We start from the raw sequence: 14,167 nt of genomic DNA on the forward strand, positions 1-14,167 counted from the left end.
TGGAGGAAAATGTTTAACAGGCCAGTGTGGGAGAGCAGCTATGTCTCCAGGGAACTTGAGAATGGAAGTGAGGCAAGGGTTGCATTCTTCTGGTTAAGCTGAGGGGGGCAGGGGGAGAGAGAGAGAGAGGAAGAGAGAGAGAGAGAGAGAGAGAGAGAGAGAGAGAGAGAGAGAGAGGAGTGGAGGCAATGGGAGGGTCAAAGCTACATGCATGCTTCATGATGTCACCAGAGCAGTACCACGCTCCTGCCATGGGGTTAAAAATTAAAAGCATTTGGACAGGATTAGAATGAGATCATGAGAAACTCAGAATCATTGTGGTATTTTTACGAAACTTTTTCAGAAATTGATAGCTAAGGTTCATAAAAAAGCAAAGAAGCACAATGGATATTTTTAGAGCTCTATATCCAGTCATCAGAAAATAAACATCACCACGATGAAAGGTCAAGCAGAAATAAAAGAAATTAGGAAGTATCTGGAAGCGAGTGACAATGAAGACAATATGTAGCACAACTTGCAGGATGCAGCTCATGGAGCACTTAGAGAGGAATGACCGTCTTGAGGGCATACACTAGAAAAGAAAACAGGGTGAAAGCGGTCTTGAACTCTAGAAGTCTGGGGAGGACTACAGAGGAAAGATGGCATTGCCATACAATGTGGTAAAGTGTAAGATAGATGCACATGCAATGCAGTGTATTGTGGCAGGACAGAAGGGGGCCACTGAGTCATCTTGGAGGGAACAGTGGGGTCAGAAAATTCTTCCATGAGGAGGACACGATAGGAGCTTCGAGTGGCTCCCAGAGGACACGTTAGAGCTAGAAAACTGACGGGGCTTAGGGGGAGGGCAATGCAGGCAACAGGGACCACTTGGGTAACTTCAGAGACTTGAGAGAGCCGGACATGGTATAAAAGTTCAAATTACTCAGGGTGTCTAGATTCACAGGTCTAGCTGAGGATGTCCTAATGACATGTCATGCCATAATGTTTGTGACAAAATGGCTTCTTTTTTCCAGCCACAACTTTTTCAGGGAATTGATCTGCAGGCTGAAGGTCAGAAGGAGTCGCTGAAGAATGGAGCAGAATGGCCTGAGCTGATGTTAGTTCTGCAGGACACAGGAGTCTTGCGTTCATTCATTCCACAGATATGTATTGAGCACCTGCTATTGTTCCATAGCCTGTCCTGCTCGCCATTTTGAAAAGAAAGCGCTCTCTAAGTGCTCCATGAGCTGCATCCTGCAAGTTGTACTACATATTTCTTCATTGTCACTCGCTTCCAAATACTTCCTAATTTCTTTTATTTCGGCTTGACCTTTCATCGTGGTGATGTTTATTTTCTGATGACTGGATATAGAGCTGTAAGTTAGATTCAGAAGTTACGTGCAGGTTCCTGGAGACCAGGGGAACACCCCAAATGAAAAAGGATGAAGCTTGCACTAAGCTGGTGGCAGTCGGGTGGCCACCCCATGGGGGTGCACAACGAGTATTTAATGCTTAGCGGAGCTCCTTGTCCCTCCTGGGGTCTATGTTGGGCAGGAGCTAGTGCTAGGCCTGGAGGGCACTGGCCAGTGCAACTCTAGAGAACAGTGACCGGCCAGAAAATAAAGCCCAGCTTGGAAAAACGACTGGGAAAAGGCGAGACATCAGCGTGTAAGGGTGTGGAGTCTTGGAGGTATTCAGGCCCTCTGTGCTCTGTTGGCTGGGGGTGGCCATCCCCACTGGATACGTCTGCTGCGCTCTTGAGCGCTATGAGGATCAGACATCACCCTGGAGGACCAAACCTAGCCGCTCCTCCCAATCCCACATTTTGTGGGAATTTAATTCCACCGGACGAAGGAGAAACTCGAGAGGCTTACCTAGAGCATTATTTGATTGCTTAAGAGGCATGGTATTGCCCTGGCTGGTTTGGCTCCGAGGATAGAGCGTTGGCCTGCGGACCGAAGGGTCCCGGGGTCGATTCCGGTCAAGGACACATACCCTGGTTGCAGGCTCCTCCCTGCCCTGAGCCCTGGGGGCTCATGCAGGAGGCAACCAATCAATGTGTTTCTCACACATCGATGTTTCTGTCTTTCCCTCTCTCTACTCTCCCCTCCCCCCCCAAAAAAAAAATCAATGGAAAATTATCCTTAGTTGAGAATTAACAACCACAACAAAAAGAAGCATGATATTGAATAATCTCTGGGGGAGGGGGCGCTTCTCTAGTATAATCCTCGTCCTGCTAGACATCTGGAAGTGGAATCAGACGCCCCTATTTCCTGTCCTGAAACAGTTTCTCCGCATCGGCAGCCAGAAAAGATCGCCTTCCCTCCTGGGAAGGAGCGGCACAGTCACCGCACCAGGCCCCTGGGCCCATAGCGCAAACCCCGTGGGAGGGGTTGACCTTGCAAGGGGCTCTGAGGGGGGTGCAAGGCCCCGGTCTCTCGCTGGTGCCCCCGGAAGGAACACCGGATGGTAAAATCTGTGTGAAGGGAAAATGACCTCTGATGGGAAGGTTAGGAGGAAAATACCCCCAATCTGTAAGCAGAGTAGTCGAAGTGTCCTGGAGGCACACCCCACCCCTAATCTCCTCACCCTGAGCTTGGCTTTAAGACAATTCAGATAATGTGCGTGCATGTCTGGAACCTTTTCCTGCGGCCTCAGCGGAAGCACTGATTAGGAAAAGTTTCCCACCTTTGCCCCAGGCCAGTGGAAATATTCTTTAGGTCAAATACAGAGAGAGAGAGAGAGAGAGAGAAAGGCCTGGTCTGTTTTATCTCACCCCGTGTCCTTCCTGAAGGTCTGTAGACTGTTGTTTACTAGCTGTCCCTGTCACCTTCCCCTGGCTTTGGGACGGGCACCCAGCCAATCCCTGCTTCTTCACTTCCTCAAAGAAACAACTTCGGCCCTAGCAGGCTTGGCTCAGTGGATAGAGCATCGGCCTGCGGACTGAAGGTTCCTGGGTTCGATTCTGGTCAAGAGCACACGCCCGGGTTTGCGAACTCCATCCCCAGTGTGGGGCGTGCAGGAGGCAGCCGACCAATGATTCTCTCTCATCATAGATGTTGCTAAACTCTCTCTCCCCCTCCCTTCCTTTCTGAAATCAATTGAGGGGTGGGGCGGGGGGGGAGGGGAAGACTCTCCAGGAATATTATAACCATTTTGCCCGATCTGAACTAAAATAGTAGGAAAGGGAAGGGACATGGGCAATAAACATAGATTGAGAACCCAATATGTTCCAGACCTTTATCTCAGATGATTCTCACACGGACCGTTTGAGGTGGGTATTGTTCTCCCTGTTTTACAGACAAGGAATCCAAGGCTTAGAGGAAGTAGGTAACTGCCCCAAATTTATAAAAACTAAGAATTTGAATCAGGGTCCGTCAGACTCCAGAGCCCACGTTCCCCTTCCCGTGACTGCTGCCTCCCGTGACTTCTCCAGTCCGTTCAGAGGCGAGTCCCACGGGAAACCCCCCTCTCCGTTTGCCACATAAGATTTGCACTTTATGTTGCCACCGAAACGGATTGCAAAATGCTCTTGCTCAAGTTTAGCACAAGCATAGGTAGTTCACTGAGCTCTTTTAAGAAACGTATGTCTCCTGAGTAAGCCACACATGAGAAAGAAGCACATTCAGTTGGATAATGTGATGATGGAAACACAGACTCCACAACCCTGCTCACTAGCAGAGGTGGCGAACCTATGACACGCGTGGCGGAGGTGACACGCGCACTCGTTTTTCTGGTTGATTTTTCTTTGTTAAATGGCATTTAAATATATACAACAAATATCAAAAACAGAAGTCTTTGTTTTACTGTGGTTGCAAATATCAAAAAATTTCTATAGGTGACACGGCACCAGAGTTAAGTTAGGGTTTTTCAAAATGCTGACACGGCGAGCTCAGAAGGTTCGCCATCACTGCACCAGATGCATCCAAAGCTCGGCTTCCCTTCTGAACAACGCACTCCTAAGGAGGAGCAGACCACCTGACAGCCAAGGGCGTCCGTCCCTGTCCTGGTGCATCGCTAATTGGGCTCCATTGCAGGACCCTGTCTCTCAGCCACAGGTCAGAGCTCGCAGACTCCATCTGGGGAGGATTATCAATGTTTTACAATGAAGTACCTGCATCCCCTCTCGGAGGAATCTCTGCTCCTGATAGAAAATTCATGGCGCCTCTCTGTGATCTTGTTCTGACTTTCAAAAGATCTCCTAGGAGAGAAGACCATTTAATTAACAGAGCCATTTCACCGTGCGAGTGCAGGCAATCCGGCAGGAGAAAAGGGGCATTGATTTCTGAAAACTGTCCTCTGTCCACAGTCAGACACCATCTCACATTTCCCAGGTAACCAAAATGGTTCCTTCAGTTAGGCAAGGATGCTGGCGGTATAACCGGGAGTGACAGGAAGTACTAGAGGAAAGAGAGAGCAGAAGGAAAAATAGTCCGTGGGCCGAAGATTAATTTTTCTCTCTTAATTTCTCTATTATGTGTTTGATGAAGGGAGAGAGACCACCACCACAAAATAATTTTTACATGTTTGCCCCAGGCCAGTGGAAATAGTCTTTAGTGATGTATTCATTTAACTTGTGACTTTGGAACTGGATCAAAACGAAGCTTTGGGAAATGAATGACAAATGGAATCATAGTAGGTGATTGAGTTGTTTTTTTTAAATTTTTATTCTGTCTTCATGAGATTTGGAGGAATGTAATTACTTCATACTCACAAAGGTTTGAGCCATTATAAAGCATTTGGAACATAAACTGGGCAACAACCTCAATCTATATCATGTTTTTTTGATATTTGCATATATTATAAATTTTAAAATATATATCATTTAGTACATATGTAAATTATACACACATACTGTTCTATGTTGTAAAAACTAAAAACACTAAAATAAATTTAGGATGGCTCTATGAAAAATTGAAGCCCTTAAGTTATACATGAAAATGTATTAGTTGTTGGAAATTAACATATTTTACTAATCACTAAACTCAACATTAGGTTTTAATCATTTCCTGGAACATTAAAATGTACTTTCTATATTAGATATAATACATGCTATTTCAAAATTTTCCATAGTATTAAATGACATTCAAAACCACCTGCATCCTTAGGTCCAGTGTCCAGGATATTTTATCCTTCTCTTCCTTCATCTTATCACTTGTCCTCATAAGATTTTGCTCCATTTTTGCTCCCTAGCCTTACCATGTCCCAATATTCAGAAACCAGAGCAAATAATTAGTCTGAATTCCTGCAGAAAAAAAAATTGGGTATACCATCATTCTTTCATCTACCACAGAAACAAATTATGCTTATTTTATTTTTATCATTATTATTTTTTTAATATATTTTATTGATTTTTTACAGGGAGGAAGGGAGAAGGATAGAGAGTTAGAAACATCGATGAGAGAGAAACATTGATCAGCCGCCTCTTGCACACCTCCTACTGGGAATATGCCCGCAACCAAGGTACATGCCCTTGACTGGAATCGAACCTGGGACCCTTCAGTCCGCAGGCCGACGTTCTATCCACTGAGCCAAACCGGTCAGGGCTTTATCATTATTTTTAATCTTCACCTGAGGATATTTTTTCCATTGACTTCTTGAGAGAGTGGAAGGGAGGGAGAAGGGAGCAGAGAGAGAAAAACCTCGATGGATGCCAGAGAGAGATAGAGAGAGAGAGATTGGTTGCCTCCTGCGAGTGCCCCTACCAGGGCTGGGGAACCTGCAACCCAGGCACTTGCCCTTAACCAGAAATCAAACCCGTGACCCTTCAATCCTCAGGCCGAGGCTCTAACCACTGAGCACCCGGCCAGGGCTATGCTTATTTGAGGATGTCATTTTCATGTACCGTAAAATATACGTGTTGGTTATGTTTTATATAGATTTCTGAGCTTTTTCCTTTCATCAGATTTGAAGTTGGGCAATAATGCTTCCAAGATAACTGGGCTGCATCCTTTTTTGTAAAATCAGAAGCTCTTAACTTTTCCAAGTTTTAATTGAGCGCTCCCGCTCCGACCTGTAGTGATGTCTTCATCTTATAGCTGTGGAAATTCAGCCCACCTCATTCTTGAACATCCTTCTTTACTTTTCCTCCCACCCAATTCATTGAAACAGACCCTGTGGGCCCAGGTCCAGGGCATCCCTGCATCCATAGTAACCAGACTTCAGCTTTCTTTGTCACCATGGTGACGGCTCGGCCGGCCCGTTGGTCGCCATGGTAACTGGGGGCGGGTAGCAGGGTCCGGCGGGCTGGGCGCATGCGCGCGCGCGGGGAAGCCTGGCCGCGCCGCACGCTCGCGACCCCTCGGCTTCTCTCGACATGGCGCTGCGGCGGCGGCGTCGGGGGCTCCTGCTCCGCGCGCGGCTGCCCGACTTCTTCCTCCTGCTGCTCTTCAGGGGTGAGTGTGCTGCTGCCCGTGGGAGGGGGGGCCCGGGGGCGATGGGAGCCGAGCGGGCCGAGCGGCTGGAGCCCATCCAGGCGGGAATAGCGGTCCCGGCCCGGGCTCCGCGGCGGAGAGGACCCGGGTCCCGGGGAGAGGATTCGGGTCCGGGCCTCGAGGCGGGGTCCGGGCGGGAGGCCGGGCTGCTGTGGCGGGGCTGGGCCCGACGCAGGCGCGGGACCCTGCGGGGCACCCTGCGGGAGACCCCGGCGCGGGCGATGCGCGGAGAGGCGGGTGGGCGGCCTGCGGGGTCCCCCGGCGCCCGCCCGGCAACCCACCCGGCTCCTGGCCCCGCTCCCTCGGGCTCCCTCGGGTCGCGCTGTAAACAAAGGGACTCCGCCGGGGCGAACGCAACTTTCGTGCGAAGAAAACGGCGCGGGTCTCACTCCAGGACTCGCCCGTCTCCCGCCCGAGCGAGGAGCGCGCGCAGACCCCGACCCGGCGCCCGGGGGGCCTCTCGGATCGGGGCGCAGCGAGGCGCCGGGGAGCCCGGCGCGCCCTTCCCACTGTCGGGAATTCCCACCAGAGTCGCGTGTCCCGGGACAGCTGGACAGAAGGACCGAAATAGCTTCCGAGGAGCGAGGGCGCGTCCTGGGCCCGGGGCACTTGGGAACTAGCGTGTTCTTGGTCTTTTTACAACTTGGGGAGCTGGGTTTCCCTAAGCCACTGGCTAGATAAGAAAGCGAAGACCGAAGGCCAGTCTCTATTCCAGGTCAGGGGGGCAGACACCACCCCATTCCCACCACGGACTGTACCCCACTCTTCTTCCCCGGTTCTGCGGTCGTTTCATTGTCTGGCTTCCCTACCATTGTCCTCCCGTGGTGTTTTGCGGAATATGCAAGTGAACACGCGAAGGGACTGTCTCAGAATTGGGGGGGGGGGGCGGGGGGTGGGTAGGGGAGGAGAACAAAGCATTCCTGTGTGTGATGCGCATTCACGTGCAAGTGCCCACAACGGTGGCAGTGAAGGGGGGGGGGGGTCCCTGGGACAGAAGCTGGGAAAACGGGGCTCTGTGATGGATAGCGTTTCAGGGGGGAACTATCCACCGTAGACTTTGCCTGGAAGTAATTTCCAGGAAGGTATGTGGCCGAGTGATCCGAGTGGCCGGAGGCTAGCCGGGGGACAAGGGTGTCAGGAATGCCCGGCTCCCGGCTTCGTCGGTCACACGGACACTGTCCTATTCACAGAGGGAACAACTCCCTATTGTTGCAGAGGGTCCGCGCACATGAAAGCTGGCAGTTTCTATTGCAGGAGCAATTGGCAGTTTCGTTCAGGAATGAGTTTCAACGCGTGTTTTGTTTTTTAAATAAAACTGGAAGATTCGAGGGACTTCACAGACCCGTAACCTCCTAGTTAGCCCTCCTGGAGGAGCTCATTGGTGACTTTCTTGATTTAAAGGGCTGAGATTTACCTGGAGAGCAGGGGAGAAAGGATCACATGTTGCAAAATAGGACCAGTGACAAAGAATCAAGGTGGTAGGATGTGTTAATTCTCTTTGAAGGGACATACGTATTTATTCAGGAGGGAGCTCTTTTTCCATTAATTTTTTAAAAAAAATATATTTTATTGATTTTTTTACAGAGAGGAAGGGAGAGGGCTAGAGAGTTAGAAACATCGGTGAGAGAGAAACATCGATCAGCTGCCTCCTGCACACCCCCCACTGAGGATGTGCCTGCAACCAAGGTACATGCCCATGACCGGAATCGAACCTGGGACCCTTGAGTCCTCAGGCTGACGCTCTATCCACTGAGCCAAACTGGTCAGGGCTCTTTTTCCACTAATTTATGTTCTAAATATATTTCTAGGAGCTTGAAAACCGTATTCTTCCACAAGTCATGATAGCTGTGTCTTTTTTTAAAATTTACTCTTTAATTGCTATTGCTTTTTTGTATTCTCATTTAAAAAAACAACATGCTGGGTTCCCAGTATAATACAAACATTCTGTATTCGCTTCCTTTAGTCAGGCTGGATTATAAGAATTTAACATGTATTAATTCATTTAATACTAATAACCACTCTAAGATGGTTGCTATTATTTTTTCCCATTTTGTGAATGGAAAAAAACACAGAAGCACAGAAAAATTCAGTAACGTGCTAAGGGAGATTTAATTTGGAAATCTTCAACAGTTGGTGTTAATCCAGTTTTTGGTTTCTTGTATTATTCCATTTGATAGTGGCGTTCTTATTATGGATCAGTTTAACCGAATTATCAAATGTTCAGAGCTTTGTGGTTTGTATATAAAATATTTCTTTTGTCGAATGGGTGACAGGTGCAATTCAGGTTTACAAATGTTCTGCCATATGTCTTTTTAAAAAAAGATTATTACTGTCAGGCTCCCAAATCTTGGATGTCCTAGAGCAGCGGTTCTCAACCTGTGGGTTGCCAACCTGTGGGTCGCCAACCTGTGGGTCGCCAACCCTTTCACAGGGGTCGCCTAAGACCATCGGAAAACACATATATAATTACTTATTGTTTTTGTGGTTAATCACTTTGCTTTAATTATGTTCAATTTGTAACAATGAAAATACATCCTGCATATCAGATATTTACATGACGATTCATAACAGTAGCAAAATTACAGTTATGAAGTAGCAACGAAAATAATTTTATGGTTGGGGGTCACCACAACATGAGGAACTGTATTAAAGGGTCGCAGCATTAGGAAGGTTGAGAACCACTGTCCTAGAGGGAAGTGCTCCATTTAGCATTAAAACAGTAACAGTTTGCATTCTTGGGACAAGACTGTGCTGAAGCCGAACAAAATTTGAAAATCAAAACTTCCAGGATGTTTTTGAAAAAGAAAACAAAGGAAAAAAAAGTTCTCAACTTTCTATTTGCATGTGTTTGAACTCTTGAAACATTTTTTAAAAAATAACCCATTTTTAATGCTATTTTAATTCTTTTAAATCGTCTGCTAGGTGTGATCATGATTGGAAGGTGCGTGTATTTTCAGAAAAACAAGGAACACTTGCCTGATGCAAGCAGCGCCTCACGTCAGCTGATGACGCTGATGACTGTTTGCTAGGCATTTGTTCTTGGTGCTTCAGGCTAGGGAGCCCGATGGATAGCTGTTAGAAACACATAATCGTAAGAAATTGCGGTTACATCCCGGAGGAATGATCCTACACCCAACTCCTATGCTCTCTGCAGCTTGCTCTGAAGGCGGCCCCGTAGGGTAGGCTTAAATCAGTTCTTTTGAAGGGAACCAGATTTGTATTAAGCACACTTTCTGAAAGGACCAGATAGTGTAACTGAAGAAGCGGTGGATTTAGTACATCCAACTAGCAGCTGTTAGAGATGTGATATTAGCAAATTCCTTCTCTATACATTCTCTGGATTTTTTCAGAGCACAAGTGGAGTAAAAGAAAGGGAAACACGTGTGAAGGAAGTTAGGATGTATGGCGTCTGCTGAATGATACCCTAGTCATGAAGTTGCATTCTTTCTCTCTTCAATTTATTCTATTGGTGAGAGTTACTGATGTGTCCCCCACCCCCCCTCCCTTTGCATACCTCCACCAGGCTCCTGATTCACCCCAGGCCTTCACTTGTCTATTGTCTGCATCCGTATATGCATATAAGTTCTTTGATTAATCTCTTCCCACCAGCTTTTCTTTTTTAAGCTGTGTTTGCAATCAGGTGGTGTGAATATGATGCTGTTAGAGCTGCATGCAGATTTCAGATCTTCTGTATCTACCCTCTGAAAGCTAACAGTGTGTGCACATCGCCTCGCTGGAGTAGAGATCGGAAAGCTTGGGCAAGCAGACTCTGGAAGTCGACAGTGATATCTAAAGCCTTCATTTACTGCTTCTGCCACTTGCCTTTTCACACAGAAAGCGTCCTGAGAATGAGTCCTGGTCTCCATGATAAGGAATGCTGCCCTATTTTGTGTGGTGTGTTTTCTTTGTTTTTAAGGAGTATCGATGATGGGTTATATATTTCCTATGAGTAGTTAATACGTACAGCAGTGGTTTCAATGCTGGTTGTGTAGAAACATCAAACTTTAAAGTAGATATAGATATAGATATATAGATATAGATATAGATGTATGTGTGTGTAATTGATTTCAGAGAGGAAGGGAGAGGGAGGGAGAGAGAAATATCAATGATGAGAGGGAATCATCGATGGGCTACCTCCTGCTCGAATGGAGCCTGCAACCCGGGCTTGTGCCCCGACCAAGAATCGAACCATGATCTCCTGATTCATAGACTGATGCTCAACCACTCAGCCACGCTGGTCGGGACAAAACATCAAACTTTTTAATAAATTAGGAGCATGCGGTCTTTTTCAACATCACCTTTCGTTTTCAGAGAATCCCAAGGCTCCTTTGGCTCAGCCTTCTTCCTGCACATTGTTGCCAAAACCCAAATCTGCCATATCCGTGCTGTGTGCTCTAGTCCAGTTCAGGGCAGCAGGTACTTCCTGAGTATCTGTAGTGTGCTACCTGCTGCACCGTTCTTCATGCTGGGGGTGCAGAATGAAGACAGCACCCCCAGCCCTCGGGGGGAGCCAGGATGCGTGCATTGTCAGCTATATCGGGCTTCAGTTGTTGGGTGCAAATGCATTTTATCTTGTCAGCGATAGAAAAAGTTTGTTGAGAACAGAGGCTGAATTGAATTTCTCTTGTCTCTTTTCAGAGATGATTAGAGTAACTATTCTCTTTGTCACTTGAAAGTCAGTTAACATTTCTTAAACACTGCCTATGTGTCCAGGCCTTTTGAATGCTTCTTATCTTAGTTCCAGTGGCCCAGAAACTTTGGGAAATTCTTAGTTTTTACCACAGTAGTGTCTGTGGAAGAAAAAGAAAGGCAAGTGTTGCTTGACTTGGTTTAGTTTAAAAATCTTTCTACCATTTACTCTGTGCAGTTATACAAGGTTAAGAAGAAGAACATGGGAAATGCTTATGTTATAATTTAAGTGGCACAAGCTGCAAGTATGATTAGTATATACCAAGTGGTTACAATTACACGAAACATCTAATGCTTAGGGGGCGGGAACCTGGAAAAAGTGAGTCAGAATATTGCTAGGTGCTGTGTTTGAGTGGTACATCTCATGGCCCATGGTTTTCTACTCTTCCCTTTTCCTAGCCGATGCTTTCATCTTTTTTTTTTTTTGAAGTTTTCTTTAATGAGGATGCTTTTATATAATGGAAAGAAGTGCGTTTTGTCTTGGCCTCGAATGGATAAATAGTGGGTTTTTAAATTTGACACTAGTAAGGATTTTATTTTAAAATGCGGGAACTTAGTTTCACGTGGTAGCATGTGGATGGTGCCTTTTGCTAGCCCCTTGGTGTCAGTCACAGTGGATGAAGGAGGGGCCGCCTTGAAGTCAGTTTGCATTCTTCGTGACTCATCTGAGAGATTTGCTGTCATTGCTTTTGGGTGGGGAAACCAGCTGTGTCTTCCTCAGCAAATGGTTAACTGGAAAACTAAAAGAGCTGACGAGAGCACTTGTCTCCCCCCTTCTCCTGCCCCCCCCCCCACCCCCCCTGAACTAACAAAATCATCTGAATGGTGGCGTCGGTCTGCCTGTTGAGAGTCAGCCCACGTTTATCGAACGCCTGCTTTGTGCTGGCCCGGCCAGTCCTGGAGGGCCTGCCTCTCAGTCGTGGGCGAGGGGAATACCAGACAAATGGACTTCCTTGCAAAGTCGGCGCCGAAAGATGTGTCCTGAAGTAGCCTTAGCCGATGGCCCTTATCAATTCTTCCTGCCCACCACAGACTTCCTTGCTGGATATCTTCTCTAAGAACATGGTTAATGTCCGCAGAATGAAGTGCAGCTGTCGGGAGGAGTACAAAACGAAGAGTGCACAAACCCTCAAACAGCTGCCTTTTTTTCCCCTTTTTTCTTTCCCCCTCTAAGGTATCTCGACCGGGGTGCTGGAACTTAATCCGTGAATTCCTGTTTACCTGGGAATCTCCATTTTCATGGCAATAAAGCTTTCCTTGGGCAAAACAGGGAAATGTAAGATGAACTCTTTTCCATTCCAGAAGGAACGTGCAATTTAGATAATTAGCTAACCGTAGCATTTAGGGCAGTGATGGTGAACCTATGACACGCGTGTCAGAGGTGACACGCAAACTCATTTTTTTGGTTGATTTTTCTTTGTTAAATGGCATTTAAATATATCAAATAAATATCAAAAATGTAAGTCTTTGTTTTACTATGGTTGCAAATATCAAAAACTTTCTATATGTGACACGGCACCAGAGTTAAGTTAGGGTTTTTCAAAATGCTGACATGCCGAGCTCAAAAGGTTCGCCATCACTGATTTAGGGTAAAAGGTTTCTGTATGGAGATGTGTAAGCACTTGCTCTGGACTGGCCTTGGGGAGGAGAATTTCAAGACTGAGTGGACTTGCAGGGATAATTTTGATTTACAAAGTGCAGATTTGGGAGGATGGAGGTGTTGAGAGCCAATTAAGTGGGGCGGGGGGGGGGATAGTATTCGCAAAGGTGGAGTTGGCAATCCAAATGTTGTATTTTGGGATCAATGAGTTATAATGATAAAAATTTTAACCGCTACCATTTATTGAAGATGGTGTGTCAGGCATTGTGCTGATAGCTTTACCTGGGCTGTCTCGATTGATCTCAGCAGTCAGTTTTTGGAGATTTCATTTTGCAGCTGATGCAGAGGTTAATTACCTAGCCCAGGCCATAGCTAATAAATTGAGGAGCCAAATTGTCCATTGGAGAGGACATTAAAGAGTAACTAGATTGTAAAGCGCTTTCAATGCCAGGCTAAGAAACTGGGGCCTTCTCATGTAGGTTGTAGAACTTTATTGGCAGTTTGAAGCAGGGGAGTGTTCTGATCAAAGTGATTTTAGAAGTATCGATCTGATATTCAAGAAGACTGGAGAGGGAAGGTCAGTTAGGAAGCTACTAGAGTAGTCAAGGTCACTTCATTTAGGAGAGCTCTCTTGGTGTTGAATTCACTTTTATTTATATTTGGAAATATGTTTGTTTCAATCTTGTTCTTGACATATAGATTTACTGGATGCATAATTTTAGGTTGACAGTTTTGTCTTACAAACTAATGTTACACGGATGTATCCTGGTTTCCATCATTTCTGTTGCAAAGCCTTGTCATCTTGCAGTCATGGCATCAATCTTTCCCCTCAGCTACTTTAAAAATTTTGTCTTTGGCATCTGAAATGTTACTACAGTGTGATTAGGGTGGATTTATTTTCTTTTAATTTCTTTTAAAATTTTTATTGCTTTCAGAGAGAAAGGGAGAGGGAGATAGAAACATCAGTGGTGGGAGAGGATCATTTATCGACTGCCTCCTGCACGCCCCCCACTGGGAATAGAGCCTGTAACCTGGGCATGTGCCCTTGACCAGAATCAAACACAGGACTCTTCAGTCCGCAGGCCGATGCTCTATCCACTAAGCCAAACCAGCTAGAGCTGGGTTTCTTTTTAATGATTCTACTTGTTAATATGTTGTACTTTGTGTATCTGTGAGTTTATATCTTTCCCAAGAATTCTCAAGTATTACCTGTACACATATTGCCTAGCTTCTCTTGTCTTAGTTCTTTTCTTCTGGGATTCTGCTAAGATCTGTTCAGTCATTCTGTCTCCTAAGACAGGTAATGGTTTGGTCATAATTTCATATTCTTCTCTCTTTGTGCTGTTCTGGGTTATTTATTTACCTTTGCTTTATAGTTATTTCTTTTTCCAGCTGTATGTAATCTGTCATTTAATCAATGCATAGAGGTTTTTTTTTAACCAATTATATTACTCATTTCTAAAAT

General features: G+C 46.1%; 1 protein-coding gene across 1 annotated transcript in view; it reads left to right on the forward strand.

Moving 5' to 3' along the window:
- The first annotated feature begins 6,223 nt into the window (after positions 1-6,223).
- Positions 6,224-14,167, forward strand: part of JAM3 (junctional adhesion molecule 3) — a 28,584-nt gene continuing 20,640 nt past the window's right edge. The window contains exon 1 of the mRNA XM_059675973.1: positions 6,224-6,374. Coding sequence (XP_059531956.1) covers positions 6,296-6,374 — 79 coding nt within the window. The 5' untranslated portion in view covers positions 6,224-6,295. The remainder of the gene's footprint in view (positions 6,375-14,167) is intronic.

This window comes from Myotis daubentonii, chromosome 19 (genome assembly GCF_963259705.1).
Source record: "Myotis daubentonii chromosome 19, mMyoDau2.1, whole genome shotgun sequence".
NCBI lineage: Eukaryota > Metazoa > Chordata > Mammalia > Chiroptera > Vespertilionidae > Myotis > Myotis daubentonii.